This window comes from Rhinoraja longicauda, chromosome 18, assembly GCF_053455715.1.
Source record: "Rhinoraja longicauda isolate Sanriku21f chromosome 18, sRhiLon1.1, whole genome shotgun sequence".
Classification (NCBI taxonomy): Eukaryota; Metazoa; Chordata; class Chondrichthyes; order Rajiformes; family Arhynchobatidae; genus Rhinoraja; species Rhinoraja longicauda.
The window spans coordinates 27,041,699-27,065,690 of record NC_135970.1 but is presented as its reverse complement, the minus strand read 5'-3'; the positions used below and the strand labels follow the sequence as shown (position 1 = coordinate 27,065,690).

The 23,992-nt window shown below is 41.2% G+C and overlaps 1 protein-coding gene across 2 annotated transcripts in view; it reads right to left on the bottom strand.

Annotated features, from left to right (window-relative positions):
- The window catches only part of LOC144602344 (uncharacterized), a 110,151-nt gene that overhangs the window by 49,483 nt on the left and 36,676 nt on the right, over nucleotides 1-23,992 (bottom strand). Inside the window, exons 2-7 of one of the 2 annotated variants that reach the window (XM_078415377.1) lie at nucleotides 22,831-22,919; nucleotides 15,755-15,831; nucleotides 15,574-15,613; nucleotides 13,650-13,730; nucleotides 11,968-12,075; nucleotides 10,816-10,925 (exon numbers count right to left, since the gene is read on the bottom strand). In XM_078415377.1, the coding sequence (XP_078271503.1) occupies nucleotides 10,816-10,925; nucleotides 11,968-12,075; nucleotides 13,650-13,730; nucleotides 15,574-15,597 (323 nt within the window). In that variant the 5' untranslated portion in view covers nucleotides 15,598-15,613; nucleotides 15,755-15,831; nucleotides 22,831-22,919. The remainder of the gene's footprint in view (nucleotides 1-10,815; nucleotides 10,926-11,967; nucleotides 12,076-13,649; nucleotides 13,731-15,573; nucleotides 15,614-15,754; nucleotides 15,832-22,830; nucleotides 22,920-23,992) is intronic. The other variant, XM_078415376.1, reaches the window with a different exon arrangement.

Here is a 23,992-nt window from a genome sequence, read left to right as displayed (position 1 = left end):
AATGCAAGAATTGCACATAAACAGCCAAAGACAAACGTGAACAAAGTAATTTCCGAGCATAGTGAAAATTAATTTGTAGATACATAGAATTTAAAAAATATTGTTAAATTTTCATTTTGTTTGTTAAACAGTGTACATCAAAGAATTAATTGCATTGCTCTTAGCCATTTAGGGACTGGGAACTAAAAGTTAAAGCTAGGCTTAATTTAGATACCTATAAGATTTCAAAAGAAAGGAAGTAGCGATCTGAACAAATTTTTGAAATGCAGAGTATGTGCTATCCTACCAGAAAATTTGAAACCGTTGACCTTTATACCCCTGAGAAAATTGACAGACTGAACATTAGCTTCCACTGCTCCTATCTTTTGCCAATGATTTTGAAAATTGTATTGAAAGAAAATTCTCAATCACTGCTGAAAATGGACACTGTTTGGTATATGAACATGATCCAGATTGCCAAGAATTTGTGGCAAGAATCAACAAGCAGCAGGAATATTTAAGACACTGAGAATGTATGGTGCTTGCACGGATGTTCATTTGGTTGGAGTTCAAAATGGAACTTGAGAAACACTGAGAAACCTGAGAGCAATGATGGGTTCTCTGGAATGGAACTGAGTTAGTACTTAGATGTTAGGACCAATGCCAAAATGCACTGCAAACTATGCAACGTGGTAAAGACAGACAAATGCAAAAGGTATAGCAATGGAAATCAAAGAGAGACATACTAGACGACACGAATAATAGGCTCGAAATTAGAATAATTTGAGCATGAATTTACCAAAGGTCGATCTTACTAGTGAAACTGCCCAACAGGAAATTAGTCGGAAGGGTCTCAACCTGAAACATCACACATTCCTCTCTCCAGAGATGCTGCCTGTCCCACTATTTTGTGTTTATAACAGGAAATTAGCTCTGACATATGCATTTTTCATTGTTTTTCATACGACATTTCTCCAGTATCTATCAAGCACCTAATTATATTCTAGATTATTCATCTGTTTATTCTGTTTCAGAATAAGCTGCATTTTTTTGATACCACTGAAGACTTTTGTTGAATATTCACAAAACAAATTAGGAGTACATCCTGCAGGGGATCTGCAATGAGATGGTAATTAAAGAACATGCATCTTGACATTGATATTATGCACTTAGCATGTAGCCTCAGTCTTTACGGCTCATGATAATGAAAACTGCACCACTGGTGGGCCACTTCAGCAGCTGCAACCTGCTTACCCAATTCACATCTGAAGTGCATGCTGCAATCTCTGCTTCATTGATCATCCTACATGGTGTTGGTCCATTATTGGCTTAGGACCTCACTGAAGTCCATTTTAATACATGTGACAATTGGATATAGTCTGTTAGAATCAGATCACCAGCCAACCTCAAGGTCACTACAATCCTGTATGCAGCATGCTCATTGGAAATAGACACAAAATGCTGGAGGACAGACAGCATCTCTGGATTGAAGAAATGGGTGATGTCTTGGGTCGAGATCCTTCTTCAGAATGAGAGTCAGGGGAGAGGGAGACAGAGATATGGAAGGGCAAGGTGTGAAAACGAGTGACGACCCCCTTCTCCCATCTCCAACATTCCTCCACCTCTTGGACTCCCCCTGCCAGCCTTCTACCCTCTCTAGATGTTTTTATTTCTAACTGCCACCGAGACATCAACCATCTTGACTACTCTGCTCCCCTTACCCACTCCAATCTCACCCCCTCTGAACGCACAACCCTCCACGCACTTCACAACAATCCCACAAAAAAACCTGATGACACGGGAGTCTGGCGTGCTGACCTCTACCGTGCTGAGGCCAGGCGCCAGATCTCGGACACAACCTCATACATACCCCTTGAGTATGACCCCACAGACAAACACCTGGCATTTATCTCCCAGACTGTCTCTGATTTCAACAACACTGCTGATCTGCTCTCTCCACAGCATCCCACCTTATCATTCCCCAGCCCCGAACTGCCCGCTTCTCCCTCCTCCCCAAAATCCATAAAAAGAACTGCCCTGGCAGATCCCTTGGTTCTTTTAATCTACAAAATGAGAGGGAGAAGGGAAAATCGGAAGTGTCAGTATTACACTATAGCAAAGGGGATTACAGAGGCATGAGGCAGGAGCTGGCCAGATTTGACTGGAAGGAGACCGTAGCAGGGAAGACGGTGGAACAGCAATGGCAGTTATTCCTGGGAATAATGCAGAAGTTGCAGGATCAATTCATCCCAAAGAGGAGGAAAGATTCTAAGGGGAGTAAGAGGCACCCGTGGCTGACAAGGGAAGTCAAGGACAGCATAAAAATAAAAGAGAAGTATAACATAGCAAAGAAGAGTGGGAAGCCAGAGGATTGGGACTCTTTTAAAGAGCAACAGAAGATAACTAAAAAGGAAATACGGGGAGAAAAGATGAGGTACGAAGGTAAGCTGGCCAATAATATAAAGGAGGATAGTAAAAGCTTCTTTAGGTATGTGAAGAGGAAAAAAATAGTTAAGGCAAATGTGGGTCCCTTGAAGACAGAAGCAGGGGAATTTATTACGGGGAACAAGGAAATGGCAGACGAGTTGAAGCGGTACTTTGGATCTGTCTTCACTAAGGAAGATACAAACAATCTCCCAGATGTTCTAGTGGCCAGAGATCGTAGGGTGATGGAGGAACTGAAGGAAATTCACATTACGCAAGAAATGGTGTTGGGTAGACTGATGGGACCGAAAGCTGATAAATCCCCAGGGCCTGATGGTCTGCATCCCAGGGTACTTAAGGAAGTGGCTCTAGGAATCATGGACGCATTGGTGATCATTTTCCAATGTTCTATAAAGATTCAGGATCAGTTCCTGTGGATTGGAGGGTAGCTAATGTTATGCCACTTTTTAAGAAAGGAGGGAGAGAGAAAACAGGAAATTATAGACCAGTTAGTCTGACAGCAGTGGTGGGAAAGATGCTGGAGTCAATTATAAAAGACAAAATTACGGAGCATTTTGGAGAGCAGTAACAGGATCTTTCCGAGTCAGCATGGATTTACGAAGGGGAAATCAGGCTTGACTACTCTTCTGGAATTTTTTGAGGATGTAACTACGAAAATGGACAGGGGAGAGCCGGTGGATGTAGTGTACCTTGACTTTCAGAAAGCCTTCGACATGGTCCCACATAGGAGATTAGTGTGCAAAATTAGAGCACATGGTATTAGGGGTAGGGTACTGACATGGATAGAAAATGTTTGGCAGACAGAAAGCAAAGAGTGGGGATAAATGGGTCCCTTTCAGAATGGCAGGCAGTGACTAGTGGGATACCACAAGGCTCGGTGCTGGGACCGCAGCTATTTACAATATACATTAATGACTTGGCTGAAGGGATTAAAAGTAACATTAGCAAATTTGCAGATGACACAAGGCTGGGGGGCAGTTTGAACTGTGAGGAAGATGCTATGAAGTTGCAGGGTGACTTGCACAGGCTGTGTGAATGGGCGGATGCATGGCAGTTGCAGTTTAATGTGGATAAGTGTGAGGTTATCCACTTTGGTGGTAAGAATAGGAAGCCAGGGGGGCTATGTGAGGATGCTGTTCATTGACTTTAGTTCAGCATTCAACACAATAGTCCCCAGCAGACTGGTTGAGAAGCTGCTGGAACTGGGGCTTAGCACCCCTCTGTGTGCCTGGGTCCTGGACTTTCTCACTGCCAGGCCCCAAGTGGTCAGGATGGGGGAACACACATCTAGCTCCCTCATCCTGAACATAGGATCCCCCCAGGGCTGCGTCCTTAGCCCCCTACTGTACTCCCTGTACACACATGACTGTAGGGCCAGGTTCAGCTCAAACTCCATCATCAAGTTTGCTGATGACACTGTGGTGGTGGGCCGGATCTCCAACAACGATGAGAAGGCCTACCGGGAGGAGGTGGCTGATCTGGCACTCTGGTGTCAGGACAATAGCCTCCTCTTGAATGTCACTAAAACAAAGGAGCTGATTGTGGACTTCAGAAGGGCTAAACATCCAAGGACGTACACGCCACTGGAGATAAATGGGTCTATTGTGGATAGGGTGAGCAGTTTCAAATACTTGGGAGTCCGCATCGCAGAGGATCTGACGTGGGCAACGCACATTGCCGCACTGGTGGGTAAGGCTAAGCAGCGCCTTTACCACCTTAGACAACTGAGGAAATTCAGAGTGTCGCTGAGGATCCTTCATTGCTTCTACTCTGGGGCTGTAGAGAGCATCCTGTCCGGCAACATTACAGTCTGGTTTGGGAACAGCTCTGCCCAGGACAGGATGGCCCTGCAGAGAGTAGTGCGTTCGGCAGAACGCACCATGGGAACTACACTCGTCCCCCTGCAGGACCTATACATCAGGAGGTGCAGATCCAGAGCAAGCAAGATCATGAGGGACCCCTGCCACCCCAGTAACGGACTGTTCCAGATGCTACGGTCAGGCAAACGCCTCCGCTGTCACGCTGTGAAAACGGAGAGGATGAGACGGAGCTTCTTCCCACAGGCCATCAGGACTGTCAACTTTGATAACCCCAGAGACTAAATTTTTGTCGACACTTTTTGTGCTATGTTTAGTAACTTATTCATTTTATTTATATGCTGTAACTGTAATTATTTTTGTGCACAACCCGCAGGCATTGCCACTTTCATTTCACTGCACATCGAGTATGTGTATGTGACAAATAAATTTGACTTGACTTGACATGACTATTATCTGAATGGTGTCAAGTTAGGAAAAGGGGACGTACAACGAGATCTGGGCATCCTAGTGCATCAGTCACTGAAAGGAAGCATGCAGGTACAGCAGGCAGTGAAGAAAGCCAATGGAATGTGGGCCTTCATAACAAGAGGAGTTGAGTATAGGAGCAAAGAGGTCCTTCTACAGTTGTACAGGGCCCTAGTGAGACCACACCTGGAGTACTGTGTGCAGTTTTGGTCTCCAAATTTGAGGAAGGGTATTCTTGCTATTGAGGGCGTGCAGCGTAGGTTTACTCGGTTAATTCCCGGAATGGCGGGACTGTCGTATGTTGAAAGACTGGAGCGACTAGGCTTATATACACTGGAATTTAGAAGGATGAGAGGGGATCTTATTGAAACATATAAGATTATTAAGGGGTTGGACACGTGAGAGGCAGGAAACATGTTGCCAATGTTGGGGGAGTCCAGAACAAGGGGCCACAGTTTAAGAATAAAGGGTAGGCCATTTAGAACAGAGATGAGGAAAAACTTTTTCAGTCAGAGAGTTGTAAATCTGTGGAATTCTCTGCCTCAGAAGGCAGTGGAGGCCAGTTCTCTGACTGCTTTCAAGAGAGAGCTAGATAGAACACTTAAGGATAGTGGAGAATGGGGAGAAGGTAGGAACGGGGTACTGATTGAGAATGATCAGCCATGATCACATTGAATGGTGGTGCTGGCTCGAAGGGCCGAATGGCCTACTCCTGCACCTATTGTCTATTGCCTGCACCTGTCTCACTGAATTCATCTCCACATACCTTTAATCTACCCTAACCTTATCCAATCCCTTCCCACCAATGGCCAAGAGACTTCACACGCCCTTTAATAACTATCATTCTTTAGGCCCCCAGTCACTCATCTTCACCATGGACGTCCAGTTCCTTTACACTTCCATATCCCACCAGAAAGGTCTCAAAGCCCTCCATTTCTTCCTTGAACAGAGACCCAACCAATTCCCCTCTACTACAACCCTCCTCAACCCTGCGGAACTTGTCCTCACCCTCAACTCTTTTGACTCCCCTTGCCTTCTCCAAGTTAAAGGTGTAGCATGGGCACTCGCATTGGGCCCCAGCAATGCCTGCCTTTTTGTCGGTTACGTCGAATATATCCCCCACTATCAATTCCTCCGTCTCCACTGCATCTGCTCCCAAGATGAGACTTTCCATAGTGAATGTGGTCTCCCCCAGCTGTCATTGATGGATCCCTTACCCATGTCTCTTCTGTGTCCCAGTGTTCTGCTATCGCTCCCTCTCTCCCCAGATGCAACAAGGACAGACTTCCCTTGGTCCTCACCTTTCACCCCACCAGCCTCCGCATCCAACACATCATCATTCTCCAACATTTCCATCACCTCCAACGGGGTCCCACTACTAATCACATCCCCATCCATTTCTGCCTTCTGCCGAGTCCACTTACTCCGCAACTTCTTGGTTCCCTCATCCATTCCCGCCCAAACGACCCCATTCTCACTTACTTTCCCCTACAACTGTAGGAATGCAACACCTATCTTATACTTGCTCCCTAGATTCCATCCAGCGATCCCGACTGTCCTCCAGGTGAGACAAAGGTTCATATACACATTCTCTAACCTCATCTACTGCATCTGATGTTCCCAATGTGGGCTCCTGTGCATTGTGAGACAAAAGGTAGACTCGGTGACCGTTTCACCGAACAGTTACTCTCGGTTCTCCAAGGCCTACTGGATCTCCCAGCTACTAACCATTATAATTCCTCTTCCCATTCCCATACTGACCTTTCCGTCCTGGGCCTCCTCCATTGCCAGAGTGAGGCCACACACAAATTGGAGGAACAACACCTCATCTTCTGTTCGGGTAGCTTACAGCCCAGTGGTATAAACATTGAATTCTCTAATTTTAGTTAACTTCCACAAATATCTCCCTCCCTCATCTCCCTACCCCTTCCCACCACTTCCTTCACTAAAGGTCCGTTAACCAATTTCACAGTTCGCAACAAAGGATCCCTCTTGGGCTCACACCGTCTTGGCCAACCAGGGAACCTTGCCTAAGGTCATCTGTTGCCAGCCCCGATTTGTTATGTTTCTTTCTGCACTTCCAGTTCTCTCCCCCTCCCCCGCACCACAATTAGTCTGAAGAAGCTCCCGATCCAAAACGTCACCTATACATTTGCTCCCGAGATGCTGCCAGACCTGCTGAAATAGTCCGGCATTTTATGTTTATCTTTGGTATAAAATAGTATCTGCAGTTCCTTTTTTATACAATTTACCACAATTCTGCCTTGATTAGTGGGTTTCAGCTTTACTTTACTGTAGACTTTAAAGACACAGCGTGGAAACAGGCCTTTCACCCCATCGAGTCTACGCCATCCAGAGATCACCCATACACTAATTCAATCCAACACACTAGGGACAATTCACACAAGCCAGTTAAACTATAAACCTGCACATCTTTGGAATATGGGAGGAAACCAGGGCACCCAGGGAAAACCCACACGATCGCAGCGAGAACGTGCAAAATCCCCACAGACAACACCCGTAGTGAGGATTGAACCTGGGTCTCAGGTGTTGTGGGGCAGCAATTCTACAGCTGCGCCACTGTGCCGACCTATAAAGTCATCTGTCCATTTCCCTCCACACTACATGGAAATGTAGGATAAACTTGGAGTGTTTTCTCTGGATCATTGGAGGTTGAGGGGAGACTTGATAGAAGTATCTAAAATTATGTGTGGCATAAACAGAGTAGAAGTCAGAACCTTTTTCCTAGGGTGGAAATGTCCAATGCTGGAGGACATAGAAAAAATGTATGAGGGAGAAGTTTAATAGAGATGTGCAGGGCGTTTTTTTTTTTTACACAGAGCGTGATGAGGGTCTGGGAAACACTGTCAGGAGTGGTAGTTTAGGCAGATATTATAGTGGCGTCTAAGAGGCGGCTACTTTTTCATTTAACATAACAAGAAGAAAGGAAGCCGTTTTATAGGCCTGCATACTTAAGACCATTTAATTAATGCTGTAAAATTCTGGCTTGTTTCACCTTGGCGGATTTCCTGAGGTTATTACCCTTGTCTTTTGAGGTTTCAGACTAAGTTGACTCATTTTGTTACTTCCTGCTATGCAGCCTGGCTGTTTCTTCAGTACAGAAGATGCTCTAAGACAGCAAAATATTTAAGATATTTAAATGCATTATTTCTCATTCTGTTGATAGAAAATGAGTTAAAAAGTTGGGAAGTCATTTTGAAGTTGAATTTGCATATACAAGTTGGGAAGTCATATTGCAACTGTATAAAACTTTAGTTATGCCGCATTTAGACTATTGTGTGTAGTTCTGGTTGCGACATTACAGGAAGGATGGGGTGGCTTTAAGAGGGGACTGAAGATGTTTACAAGAATGTTGAATGTTGTCTGGATTAGCGAGAATAGATTTTTTTTTCTCCCAGAGTGGTTAGTGGTTAGAACAGGCTACCAGGGGGGGAGGATAGAGACAGACACTCTTTACTCTCTACTCGACAGTTGTTACTTCAATACATATCCTGTACTGCTTTCATTTTTGAAAACTATTGAAAAATAAATAAAGTTGTAACTGTGCCTGCCTATTTAGCTTCCTCTGATGGCTTGTCAAGAGAGTCAAGAGTGTTTTATTGTCATATGTCCCAGATAGAACAATAAAATTCTTACTTGCTGCAGCACAACAGAATATGTAAACATAGTACACTGTAAACAATATGATAAACGAGAGAGAAAAAAAAGTTCAGTGTGTATACAGTGATCTCCATAATGTTTGGGACAAAGACCCATCATTTATTTATTTGCCTCTGTACTCAACAATTTGAGATTTGTAATAGAGAAAAATCACATGTGGTTAAAGTGCACATTGTCAGATTTTATTAAAGGGTATTTTTATACATTTTGGTTTCACCATGTAGAAATTACAGCTGTTTATACATAGACAATAGACAATAGGTGCAGGAGTAGGCCATTCGGCCCTTCAAGCCAGCACCGCCATTCAATATGATCATGGCTGATCATTCACAATCAGTACCCCGTTCCTACCCTCTCCCCATACCCCCATTTCAGGGCACCATAATGTTTGGGACACATGACTTCACAGGTGTTTGTAATTGCTCAGGTGTGTTTAATTGCCTCCTTCATGGAGGTGTAAGAGAGCTCTCAGCACCTAGTCTTTCCTCCAGTCTTTCCATCACCTTTGGAAAATGTTATTGCTGTTTGTCAACATGAGGACCAAAGTTGTGCCAATGAAAGTCAAAGAAGCGATTAGGAGACTGAGCAACAAGAATAAAACTGTTAGGGACATCAGCCAAACCATAAGCTTACCAAAATCAACTGTTTGAAAAATCATTAAGAAGAAAGAGAGCACGGCTGAGCTTACTAATTGCAAGGGACTGGCAGGCCAAGGAAGACCTCCACAGCTGATGACAGAAGAATTATCTCTATAATAAAGAAAAATCCCCAAACACCTGTCCGACAGATCGGAAACACTCTTCAGGAGTCAGGTGTGGATTTATCAATCACCACTGTCCGCAGAAGACCATGAACAGAAATACAGAAACTACACTGCAAGATGCAACCTCTGGTTAGCCACAAAAATAGATGGCCAGGTTATAGTTTGCCAAGAAGTACTTAAAAGAGCAACCACAGTTCTGGAAAAAGGTCTTGTGGACAGATGAGACAAAGATTAACTTATATCAGAGTGATGGCAAGAGCAAAGTATGGAGGAGAGAAGGAACTGCCCAAGATCCAAAGCATACCACTTCATCTGTGAAACACGGTGGTGGGGGTGTTATAGCCTGGGCATGTATGGCTGCTGAAGGTACTGGCTCACTTATTTTCATTGATGATACAACTGCTGATGGTAGTGACATAATGAATTATGAAGTGTATAGACACATCCTATTTGCTCAAGTTCAAACAAATGCCTCAAAACTTATTGGCCGGCGATTCATTCTCCAGCAAGACAATGATCCCAAACATACTGCTAAAGCAACAAAGGAGTTTTTCAAAGCTAAAAAAGGGTCAATTCTTGAGTGGCCAAGTCAATCACCCAATCAGAACCTAATTGAGCATGCCTTTTATATGCTGAACTGAAAACTGAAGGGTACTTGCTCCCAAAACAAGCATAAGTTAAACATGGCTGCAATACAGACCTGGCAGAGCATCACCAGAGAAGACACCCAGCAACTGGTGATGTCCATGAATCGCAGACTTCAAGCAGCCATTGCATGCAAAGGATATGCAACAAAATACTAAACATGACTACTTTCATTTCCATGATATTGCTGTGTCCCAAACATTATGGTCCCCTGAAATGGGGGGGGACTATGTACAAACACTGCTGTAATTTCTACATGGTGAAACCAAAATGTGTAAAAATGGCCTTTATTAAAATCTGACAATGTGCACTTTAACCAAATGTGATTTTTTTCTATTACAAATCTCAAATTGGGCTTTTACCAATACCATTCCATTTTCAGACAAAGAGATTAATTGAGAATGACAGTAAAGATTTTCAATCTAATGAAAGGCTATGGTAGGATACGGAAGAACCATTCTTATTAAAATAGGACGATAACTAAATATTATATATTTAAAATCTCTGGCAAAATAATGAGGGGAAATTCTGGAGTATTATCTTAAAAGGTGGTGGAATGCAATTCAAGAACAAGATTAGAAATGAGTTGGACAGCGATTTAAGGATCAGAAAGTTATAGGATAATGCAGATAAAAAGGGTATGGAAATGATAATAACTGCTGGTTTAAAGAGCCAGAGATAAACTATGTCCTAAAAATTACATCTGGAGTATCACATATAGTGATGAATTGAAAATGTATTAGTGGTAAAATAGCAACTCATTCAAATGCTTTTACAATAACATTCTAGAATATAATTCCGAGCTATAATTTGGGGAGCTGTAAACCTGGTTTCAAACACATACATGTGGGTTCATCCCCAAAAACTGTGCCTTGACTGGCATTGGCAATTGTGTTTCTGCTGTTCCAGGCAGCTGAATTATAGTAATCGTGCCAGCAGCGGCAAGGAAGGTAAGACTCAAAATGTTATTGGAAAAATAAGGCATAGTTGCACTCCACTAAATATTAAATCACTTACTTCACTCCATATCGATCCCGAAACATGATATGGTTTCTAAAAGTGCGATTCACATCAAGGTCTATTTGTTTGATTTCTGATGAAAACCTTTGTGCTTGTAATTTCATTCTCTGTAATAGAAATGGACTAATTTAAAAACTTCATCATATTGGAATTTCATAAATTAGTACAAACTATTAAAGAATAAATGCAGTCTACTGTGCTGTGTTAATGCTCTACTCGAGTCTCCTTCTCCTTATCATCTAATCCTTTGGTAAATTTTTCTCAATTATTCCTGGTAGCAAGTTGTTCATTTTAGTAACTCTTGAGAGCTCTCCCTTATAAATTCCCTATTGGACTTTTGTGATTATCATATTTGTGTGGTCTTTGGTTCTGATCTTGCCCACAGATAGAAACACTTTTTTATGTTAACTCTATCAAATTCTGGAAGAGCTCTATTAGAAATAGTTGGGAAGTACATATAGGTTTTAAAAACATTTTCAAATTAACTAACTTTAGTTGTTTATAATCGGAATTTTTATTAGCCATTGTGGATCCTTGAACAAAATATATAACAATAAAGATATACTCTGGTACTCTACGCACTGCTTCTTAAACTGGTGAATGGTTCACCCAAGGGTGAATGAACCTAGAGGGGTGCATGAAGGGTGAATTACTTTATATATATATATATATATATATATATATATATATATGGCAGGTATGTTAAATGAACTGCCCGCGTAGGTACCAGAGGCAGGTATAATTGCAATGTTTAAAAGTCATTTGGACAGGTACATGGATAGGAAGGGGTTAAAGGGATGCAGGCCAATCAATGCAAATACAACTATCTTAGATAGGTATCTTGGTCGACATGAATGCATTGGTTTGAATGGCCTGTTTGCATGCTGTATTACTCTCGGCCTCTGATGCCAGCATGCCATTGTTCTGGATTGACATTCCATTAGTTGACAGACCCTAGAGTCAACACCATTTATTGGATATGATGGAAGTTGCTCCCTCTTTCCCCAGCCTGGAGATTTACCCTTGGTATCAAGCTCAGTGGCCAGCTGTAACTATTGGGTTGGTAAATGCAAAACTTCTAAATGTTAGTGACCGAAAAGAAATGAGGTAAAAAAAAAAAAATTTAAATCACCATCCTAAATAATTTACCTCATATTTCCCTTCATTCTCAGATTTCAACTTTTCCAAATCTAACAGCAATGACCAAATCTGACCGCGAAGCTGCAGTGGGATTCCTTTGTAAACTCTCCGGACCATCTGAAATACAACATGGGGGAGTTGATTTTATCCATGAAAATCATGAAGCCTGTACTTGAATTAATACAAATCTTTGTAGAAAAACTTAATTACGTATGCAGTTAATCAAAGAAAAGTGCTGCATATGTTGAAAATCTAAAATTAAAAAGGCTGGAAATACTCAGCAGACAAGCAGAATCTGAAGTGAGAAAAACAGAATTAATGTTTCAAATTCATAACTTTCTGCTTGGTATTCTGATGTTTACACTACACCAGTTTTTTTTATGTCTATCTTCTCTCCATGAATACTCCTTAATGTATTAAATATTTCTTGGAGGTTCTGTTTTAACCACACATCTTAGATTGAAAATATGAATCTAAATATAAAGTGGAAAAAATATTTAATTCCATTATTTCAGTTTAACTATCATTGTAATTCAGACCATTACAAAAAGCATACTTTCAAAACACAATATATTCCTTTATTATCAATTACCAAACTAATCCTGAGAAATCACAGTTCATTTTGTTATTTTTGTAATATATACTTTATGGTATTTGTTTATACAACAAATTTTCTTCCCTCTTGTGAAATTAGTTTCAAAATCTACATCCCCTTGTACAGGTAACTATTTCCAATACGAGCCAAGGCAGTAAGTAAGGTAGTGTAGGAAGACATTTGATCAAACATAATCCTGAGTTCACAGCAACAATATCAGCCTATTTTGTACAATTTTAGTCTTCTTCCTTAAAAAAATGAATTTATTTGCCATGGAGTAAGTACAGCAAAGTTTCACTAATCCGGTTTAAGTAATGATAGGTTTACCATACGAGAAGAGATTGAGTAAACTGCATTCTCTAGAGTTTAGAAGAATGAGAGGAAATCTCATTGAAACTTACTAAATTCATAATTTCAAGCAGGACAATACAGATTATTTGACCCATGGTCTTCAGGAAAACAGGTTAAGGACAGGTGCTAATAGACAAAAGAAGCTTTAAGCTCTTTTCTCCAGGTGCTCTAGTTTCCTCCCACATTCCAAAAACATGCAGGACTGTAGGTTAATTGGCTTCTACTAGTTGTTTTTAGTGTGCAGGATAAAACTAGTGCACAGGTGATCGGCGGTCAATGTGAACTCGGTGGGCCGAATGACCTATTTCCACACTGTATCTTTAAACTAGTCAAAACTAAAATCTAGCATGTTCCTGAGTTCAATGCAATGTGTAGGCATGGAAGAAAGAAATGCATGAACCCAGTGAAATGCTGACAACAGTAAGTATGTTAAAAGCTATCTCGGCAAATTGTAGACTTGGCTGTTGTTTCCTATCTCCTTATAACCAGCACACAACAATTAATGAAACCACTATGTGCATTTAGAAACACAAAATCATGAATCCAAAAAGTGATACTGCTTTGACAGATATATTTGCACCCTGGTGCTGGTTTTTACAATATAGGTCAGTGCCAGAAACATAAAACATAAGTTATTTTTAAAAGGGAATTTTGGATGGATTTAGCAATTTTACTTTCAAAAATAATTCTCAGAAAATTACAGCTTCTTATTTATTGTGCCTGACCTTTAAGTAATCAACATTACCTTGTCACTGTTTCTGTATTTCTCCCACTTCTTAATCATTTTTACCCATTTGCGTACTCTCTCAATTTCCAAATGTTTTTGCTGTAAAACAAAAGTAAAAGTGTTACACATATAAATGTGTGCATTAAATGCATCAATAGACAATAGGTGCAGGAGTAGACCATTCGGCCCTTCGAGCCAGCACCGCCATTCAATGTGATCATGGCTGATCATCCCCGGGCACTTTCCCCTGTAACCGCACGAGATGCAACACCTGTCCCTTTACCTCCCCCCTCAACTCCATCCAAGGACCCAAACAGTCTTTCCAGGTGAGACAGAGGTTCACCTGCACCTCCTCCAACCTCATCTATTGCATCCGCTACTCCAGATGTCAACTTATTTACATCGGCGAAACCAAACGCAGGCTCGGCAATCGCTTCGCTCAATACCTGCGCTCGGTCCGCGTTAACCAATCTGATCTCCCGGTGGCTGAGCACTTCAACTCCCCCTCCCATTCCAGTCTGACCTTTCTATCATTGGCCTCCTCCAGTGCCATAGTGAGTCCCACCGGAAATTGGAGGAACAGCACCTCATATTTCGCCTGGGCAGCTTGCAGCCCAGTGGTATGAACATTGACTTCTCCAACTTTAGATAGTTCCTCTGTCCATCTCTTCCCCTCCCCCTTCCCAGATCTCCCACTGTCTTCCTGTCTCCACCTATATCCTTCCTTTGTCCCGCCCCCCTGACATCAGTCTGAAGAAGGGTCTCGACCCGAAACGTCGCCCATTCCTTCTCTCCTGAGATGCTGCCTGACCTGCTGTTACTCCAGCATTTTGTGAATAAATACAGCCAATATCTTCAATTACTATATTAAATAAATCATGTTAATGAACATTATTGCTGTTGCTGTAGATTCCTCAAATTATTAAAATTGTTCTGACTAGACCAAAAATACTATCAATGATATTGCAAAGAAATAGAATACAACTACAATGTTGACTGTGCCTGGAAGGGCACTATGCAGAAATCTGCAGCAAATGCATTTATTTTTCTAATTATGTGCAAGAATAACCCGATAGAAGCAGAGTCTGAAGTGACCAAAATATGGATTGTATTGAAGTAGTGTTTCAAAATTTGTTCTAATGTTCTTAAAAATGTAGCAGAATTATCAACCCTTTTCTGACTTGATCTGGACAAACACTTTGAAATTGAAAAAAAAGATAAATAGTGCTTTCAACCTTATTTAAAATCAACATCATGTGAAAGGAAATGCATTTACAAAATTAGAGATACCAGCATGGTTTTTAAAATGCAGCAAATATTACCAAATGTTATGTTTAAGTAAAATCTTCCTTTTCCATGTTCTATTGTTCCACTAAATATTCTTGATTATCTTCCAGAAAATACATTAGTAGATATAGAGCCTTGCCTGTTCTGGAGAAATTTTACAAATTGGTATAGATTTGTTTCTTGTAGCTTATGATTGTATGGGTCGCATACCTATCTATACCTGCTTCTCTCCATGTTGCCCTGTGTCCAGTTGTCAGGTACGTGCCAAGGAGTGTTTCAAGTTCAGACAACCTCCAATTTTCCCTTTCTTGCCTGCAGCAAGCTTTGTTCTCGTTAAGAAAATGTTACAATAACAGCAGAAAGCAAAAATCCAAGTCGTAGGAAAATTTGTTCCTAAGTGCTGATTATTAAATCAGCAAATTTCAACTTGCTTTTATTTACAGTATTTCAAAAATTAATTTGAGGCAGCGTACGACACACTATCGTTACTATATGGGGCATTTAATTCTACTAAATGAAAATGAAACTCTGGATGGAGATTTTTTTCTATTTGGCAATGAGAGCAGTCACATTAATTTACTACCATTTGTAGATCAATGCAGATTTGTGAAACAATATTGAACTAATTATTTATTGCAACTGTATTCCATCTTACCTTTTCCTCCAGTGCAGTTGGCATGGGTAGTTCATATTCACTGAAAATATGTAATAACATTGTCATTCATTTTTAATACAGAAATAGGAGACATATTGAAAATATCAAATTAACCTGATATTTTTTAAACAATTTTTTCTTAAAATATTCAATATGTTTTAGATAAAACCCAGCAACTTACTGCAGAAAGCCAAACCTGTCTATAGCTTTATATAAATTGAAGTCTTCTGAATCAATAGATGCTCCATCTTGCCTGCCCTGTAAAAATAAATATCTTTAGTCTACGAATGTCATAATAATTCCATTAAAATAAAGTTGATAATGAAAGGAGCAAGAACTGATTCCAATTTAGACCTGGTAACTGATGCGAAAAATTCTTAGTTAGCGGATAGTGTCATGTAATTAGACAGTCTCCTACTAACTTGAAGGCCTTCTCAATTTTAATTTTCTGGAAGTCCAAACATTCTTGGGTGCTTTATGCAATAAAACAGTTCAGATTGACAAGAACTTCAATATGAGCCTTCAGATTATACTCGACAGATGTTTCTGCTCATTATCTCCTGGGAATTTAGAATTCTTCCACCTTGAGCTGCGTCTCGGCCAAAAACCACTCTTAAATGCCAAAACGCATTATGCCATATCAATTTTGTTTATTAACCTAAATCTAGTGGTGAATTTACTCTTTTATATTGATTCTCATACCACAGACTCCACACATCCATGCCACCGTCTGTTTGAACTACTTCCATCTGGCAGACGTTACAAAGCCTTCTACGCCCGCACCTCCAGACTACGAAACAGCTTTATCCCTAGAGCTATAGCTGCTCCGAATCTGTCCTGCTGAGAGCCCGCCATGATCATGATCTGTCTCTGCCCCAGGGTCATTTGGCGCAACTGACCCCTGCATGAACCTTTTTATTTTGCACTTTACCTTGTTTCCCCTTTTTTCTTCCCCCCCCCCCCCCTTTTTGTTGTTTTCCTTTTCGCCGTGATTTATTTATATATTTTATAGCATTGATATAGAAGTGACATTCTCAATCTTGTTGTACTTGTACATTGACAATAAAAGATATTGTATTGTAGATGGAAATAATGGCACTTTGCTGAATATTAGTTCATCTAAATAATACCTAACCATGACCACTTCTTAATTGTTTTTCAATTGCATCTTATCATGATTTCAATACACAACCAGCATAAACTCGTCCTTTTCATTACCTTGGAACATCAGCACAATGTAGAAATTCTTCTAGTACAGGGACTAGCTTGCTGGTTATTATCATAGCTACTCTACATCTCTCATAAAAATTGAAGTGTTGTGTAACTGAAATTGGTTGGGATATTATTTCAGAGGCCTTACCAGTTTATTGGAAGCATGGCAGAAAACAGCATCCATGCAATGACGTGGCATTGGAGGCTTGGGGGGGGGTTGGAGAAAATTGTTTAGAACATAGAACAGTACAGCACAGGGATGGGCCCATTGGCCCACAATGTTTGTACCGAACATGATGCCTAGTTAAACGGATTTCTTCTGTCTGTACATGATTCATATTCCTCTATTTCCTGCACTTCCATGTGCCTCTCCAAAAGCCTCTTAAATGCCACTATTGTATCTACCTCCACCATCATCCTTGACAATATGTTCCAACCCCCCACCACTCTCTGTGTAAAAATACTTGCATTGCACATCTCCATCAAATTTTCTCACTATACCTTTTCCCTCTCGTGTTGGACATTTCCACCCTGGGAAAAAAAGTTCTGACTGTCTACCCTATCTATGCCTCTCACAATATTATGTACTTTTTTATAAAATCTCCCCTCTGTGGTTCCAGAGAAAACAATCCAAGTCGATCCAACCTCTCCCAACCTCTTAGAGAAGGATGCAAGGTTATCGGGGGTGACTTGAACTTCCTCAATATTGACTGGGACCTACCCAGGCCAAGAGGATTAGATGGGGCAGAATTTGTTGGGTACATCCAATTCGATGGTGTCACACTGACTTGATTAAGTTTTTTTGAGGAGGTAACAAAGGAGAATTATGAAAATAGGGTGGTGGATGTTGTATAGAAGAATTTGGAGATAGTGATCACAACCTCATAGGTTCAGGTCTGGATCTTAAAACTTATGGAGTTGTGATCACTATCTCCAAATTCTGCTTCCAAGCAACTGGCCAGGCTTGTTTCCCAATGCAAGGTCCAATGTGGCCTCACCTCGAATTGGATACACCCAACAAATTCTACCCCATCTAATCCTCTTGGCCTGGGAAGGTACCCTCCAGTATATACTCTCTGAATACCACAGGGCCATTCTCCCTGATTAACAAAGCAACGGCTCCACTTCTTTTACCCCCCTTACTGTCTTGTCTAAAACAACAAAACCCAGGCACCTCTGCCCCAGAAGAGATTAAATGGTCAAAAAATCTGATCCGTATCCCTTACACCAACTCCTCAGCCACACATTCACCTGTTCTATCCTCCTATTGCTAGCCTCACTAGCAACATGGCGCCGGTAGTAATCCAGAGATTACCACCCTCAAGGTCTTGCATTTTAATCTTCTCCCTAACTCCCAATGTTCATCTGCACCATCCAAGTTGGTGCCAAGGTAACAGTAGGATCAATGTAAACAGTCAGGTTTCTAGATGTGGATGCAAAGTTGCAAAAAAGGTTCACAATGCATATATTTACTAATTGCTCAGCAGGGTAGTGCACTTGCTTGTGAATTGACCGTCAAATCTCTGGCAGATTTTTATATGATGTTCTCATGAATGTCTGCAATGCAATTTCTGCAATCAACGGTTTGAAAAAGGTGTGAAGTGCAACAACTAAACATATCCAAATGTGTTGAATAAGCAGGTGATAACCTCAATGTACGAACCCGACATCAGTCTGAAGAAGGGTCTCGACCCGAAACGTCACCCATTCCTTCTCTCCTGAGATGCTGCCTGACCTGCTGAGTTACTCCAGCATTTTGTGAATAAATAACCCGATTTAACGTCATTGTGTTACCAAATTTGAACTCAATGATGCAACCAAAGCTATGTGCTCAACTCATACAATGAACCCTGCATTCAGCAACAGGAACGACCCACCAGTCTGAGCTATTCACAGAAACTATCAATTGTTTTGTGGGTTTATTGCTGATAAGATTAGGTAACGCTGGCTGGAGAAAGTTTGGATTTTGGTCCTTTTCGAGACTGCATATTTTGGTAGACGACAAACCGATTATGTAAAAAAAGTATGCGTTGATTTAAGCTTCAAAGAAAGTCTGTGGCTCTCATAAGAAATGCTCCAAGAATTCCACAACAGCACAGCATAATGCAGAATATGAGGACAGCATACTATAAAACAACCTACTTGATGAGGGAATGAAAGGCGAGTGGAAAAACATAAACCATATACAGTAAGGATGTTTAGGAATACTTATGTGATATTTTACTCACTGAGGAACATATGCCTTATTCTACAATAATAAATGTAGCCCATGAGCCATGTTGTCAAAAGTCATGGTAACCATCAAATCCTACACTTCTAGAGTTTTACAGAATGCTGTTTGGATCATCTGCAACACTTCAGAAATTACAAAAAAACACACTCCTGCATTTAGGAAGTGTGATTATGATTTATTCTCTCGGATTGTGGAGTTCTTCTCCTTCTCCCAAAGGAAACCATGTCAACCTATCCATTCAAGGAACGTAAACCTTTCCAGTTCGTAAAAAAGGTCTGGAGTATTAATAGGATGACTTATGGTGTTTTAGCACAATCAATGTCTGACTTCATTTGCAGGATCTGCTATGCTTTGTCCTGCCTCTCCCCTTTTCCAGCATTCTTCTTTCCCCCACAATCAATCTAAACAAGGGTCTCGACCCAAAATGTCACCTATCCATGTTCTCCAGAGATGCTGTCTGACCTGCTGAGCTATTCCAGTAATTTGTGTCCTTAACTAATTAATATTTCAGGTCAAATATTTATCAGATGAAAGGCTATCAATCTGAAATGCAACGAGATCTGGGTGTCCTAGTGCATCAGTCACTGAAAGGAAGCATGCAAGTACAGCAGGCAGTGAAGAAAGCCAATGGAATGTTGGCCTTCATAACAAGAGGAGTTGAGTATAGGAGCAAAGAGGTCCTTCTACAGTTGTACAGGGCCCTAGTGAGACCGCACCTGGAGTACTGTGTGCAGTTTTGGTCTCCAAATTTGAGGAAGGATATTCTTGCTATTGAGGGCGTACAGCATAGGTTTACTAGGTTAATTCCCGGAATGGCGGGAATGTCATATGTTGAAAGACTGGAGCGACTAGGCTTGTATACACTGGAATTTAGAAGGATGAGAGGAGATCTTATCGAAACGTATAAGATTATTAAGGGGTTGGACACGTTAGAGGCAGGAAACATGTTTCCAATGTTGGGGGAGTCCAGAACAAGTGGCCACAGTTTAAGAATAAGGGGTAGGCCATTTAGAACTGAGATGAGGAAATGTTTTTTCAGTCAGAGAGTTGTGAATCTGTGAAATTCTCTGCCTCAGAAGGCAGTGGAGGCCAACTCTCTGAATGCATTCAAGAGAGAGTTAGATAGAGCTCTTAAGGATAGCGGAGTCAGTGGGTATGGGGAGAAGGCAGGAACGGGGTACTGATTGGGAATGATCAGCCATGATCACATTGAATGGCGGTGCTGGCTCGAAGGGCCGAATGGCCTCCTCCTGCACCTATTGTCTATTGTCTATTATATTGTCTATTGATTTCTCGCTCCATAGTTGCTACCTGCCCTGCTGAATTATATTCAGGATTTTCTCTTTGTATTGCCAATTTCTAGCATTTGTAATTGTTTCACTTGTACATGAAATTACTTCATTCTTCCAGGGTGGCCTCTTTGATGCCAAAATGAGTTCAAAATTTTGAAACAGTGGTAGATTTCAGAACATAAGGTATGAAATAGAAACAGGAATTTTCCAATCTGCCATGTGTGTCTCTTCTGCCATTCAATAGCTGATTTAGAACAATGGAAATTCTTGAAAGTTGCAAGATCATGATTTGGTTGATGAGAGATAGTCTACATTTTTTAGCAATGTAGGCAATCATACAATTGCTTTCAGATCAACTGATCCATATGTCTTTAGTATAACCTATGAAGGAAAGAATTTCCACCATAACCAACTGGTTACTTGACACTACTAAGGACAGATTAATGATAGGCTCAAGCTTCATAAAATATTAAATCACCATCTAGAAAAAGTAGTAATTCTATTTGCAGTTTGTTTTTAACAAAAACAAATAAAGATCACTAAGATACAGCTCTATAAACGTATACAAAAGTTAATTCTTTGCCATGAAAAACATGATAAAATTATCAGCGTCCAATTTTCAGCAGTACTTATACAAGTCAAAATAATTGTATGTTAATCTTTGACCAGTAATGCAGATTAATTAACTGTTTGTAGGGTACGTCGAAATTGCTCTCCGTCTCAATAACTTCCAGTTTCCAGGCCCCCACTCCCTCATCTTTACTATGGATGTCCAGTCTCTCTACACCTCCATCCCCCACCATGATGGTCTTGAAGCCCTCCGTTTCTTCCTCGAACGCAGAACCAGCCAATCTCCATCTACCAATATTCTCCTCCGCCTAGCAGAGCTGGTTCTTACCCTCAATAACTTCTCCTTTGACTCCTCCCACTTCCTCCAAATCCGAGGCGTAGCTATGGGCACTCGCATGGGCCCCAGCTATGTCAGCCTCTTTGTAGAGTGCATAGAACATTCTTTGTTCCACGCGTACACTGGCCCTATCCCCGAACTCTACCTGCGCTACATTGACGACTGCGTTGGTGCTACCTCTTGTACCCATGCAGAACTCACTGTCTTCATAAATTTCACCACTAATTTCCATCCTGCTCTTAAATATACTTGGACCATCTCCGACATCTCCCTACCATTTCTGGATCTCACCATTGCCATCAAAGGAGACAGACTAGTGACCGACATCTACTACAAAGCTACTGACTCCCACAGCTATCTTGACTACACTTCTTCCCATCCTGTTTCCTGTAAAAACTCTATCCCCTACTCCCACATCCTCCGTCTACGCCACATCTGCGGCCAGGATGAGGTGTTTCATACTAGGACATCAGAGACGTCATAATTCTTTCGGAAACGGCGGTTCCCCTCTTCCCTCTTCCGTTATAGAAGAGGCTCTCACTAGGGTCTCCTCTATATCCCACAGCTCCTCTCTTGCTTCCCCTCTCCCCATTCGTAACAGGATAGAGCCCCCATTGTCCTCACCTTCCACCCCATCAGCCGTCGTATACAACAAAGTATTCTCCCAACATTTCCGCCACCTCTAATGGGATCCCACTACTGGCCACATCTTCCCATCTCCACCCCTTTCTGCTTTCCGCAGAGACCGTTCCCTCCGAAACTCCCTGGTCCACTCGTCCCTGCCCACCCAAACCACCCCCTCCCCAGGGACTCCATCCAAGGACCCAAACAGTCTTTCCAGGTGTGGCAGAGGTTCACCTACACCCCTCCTCCAACCTCATCTATTGTATCCGCTGTTCCAAATGTCAACTTCTCTACATTGGCAAGACCAAGCGAAGCCTCGGCTATCATTTCGCTTAACACCCTCGCTCAGTCCGCCTCAACCAACCTAATCTCCCGGTGGCTCAGCACTTCAACTCACCCTCCCATTCCCAATCTGACCTTTCTGTCCTGGGCCTCCTCCATTGTCATAGTGAGGCCCAGCACAAATTGAAGGAACATCATCTCATATTTTGCTTGGGCAGTTTACACCCCAGCGGTATGAACATTGATTTCTCTAACTTCAGATAGTTCCTCTGTCCCTCTCTTTCCTCTCCCCTACATTGTTCAGTTCCTGATCAGTTAAATCTAATTCTATTATCCAAGATCTATAATGTTAAATTCTTGGAATACTTATTAGGTGCAAGGGCATTTGTAAAAAGGTCATTTACTGTCCTTGAATTTAACTCGAAAAGGCATTTCAAATGGCAATTAAGAATCAAACACATTGCTGCCCCTGAAATCATATCTAAACGATATCAGTTAAGGATTTCCTTCCCAAGGCCAGATTTCATTCCCAAAAGAACATTTGTCAATCGGATGTAAGTTTAAAACAATCTGGTAGTTATGTGGCTATCATTTCTAAAAGGGAAAAATTATCTTTTCCCAGTTGTATTTAATTTGTTGAATTTAAGTTCACCAGCTGCGTAACGTAATTTGATCTCATATCTCAAAGTCAAAACTCTAGGACTTACTTTAAGACCAGTAACTGAGCCACTTTTTCATAAAGCCCATTGCTTTTGTCATGTGGATTAAATGCATTTACTTTACCATCAGCTGGATTCTGAGAATGTAATTTACAAAAACAGATTCAAACGCAATATTCATATAAAACAACATGCTTTTATTGCATCCATATGAATAGAATTGATATTCTTATAAAAAAGACCAAAGCAGATGCAGGCTCTGATGGGTAATAATTAAAGATTGTAAAAATGTAATTAAATAATATAGAAATGTATAATGCAAAGCACTTCACATTTTTGGAACAACTTTTAAAATTTCAAGTGAAACATTTAGATAACAAGATGTAAATCAGCTGGAAGAAGCAAGTTTCTGAAAGGGCAGTACAGTTTATACAAATAGTTTTTATAGTTTCATCATACCTTTTTTGGAAGTGCACTCAACACTGAACTAAAAATATTTGAATCGGTCCAACTGTTTGCAGCAAGTTTGACTTAATCTTTTAAATATTACCTATATTGCCATAAAAAGCCGCTCTGCATTTTATTACAAAATTCCTACAACAAAATCATTCATATTTTGCCTACAGTTTCTCAATGATAAACATTGTTCAATTGCTGGAACTCATCTCTATGTTGGGAGGTTCAATTATTGTCAAGATGGTAGGAAGCGAGTTTAAATAAAAATCACCTCTGCTCAGTCCGCTAGACCTACGTGATCTCCCAGTTGCTCAACACTTTAACTCCCCCTCCCATTCCCATACTGACCTTTCTGTTCTGGGCCCCCTCCACTTTCAGAATGAGGCCCAATGCAAATTGGAGGAACAGCACCTCATATTTCACTTGGGCAGCTTACAACCTAGCAGCATGAATAATGATTTCTCTAACTTCAAGTAACCCTTGCTTTCCCTGTCGGTCCATCCCTCCCCATCCTAGTTTTCTGACCAGTCTGACTCTCTTCCTGATTAAATTGTATCTTTATATGATTTGTTGTCACCTGCCCCTCGCTAACAATTTTCCTTGAACTTCGTCCCCTTTGATATCTCATTTTCACACCTTACCCTTCCATATCTCCGTGTCTCCCTCATCCCTGACTCTCAGTCTGAAACATAGAAAATACGTGCAAGAGTAGGCCATTCGGCCTTTCGAGCCAGCGCCGTCATTCAATATGATC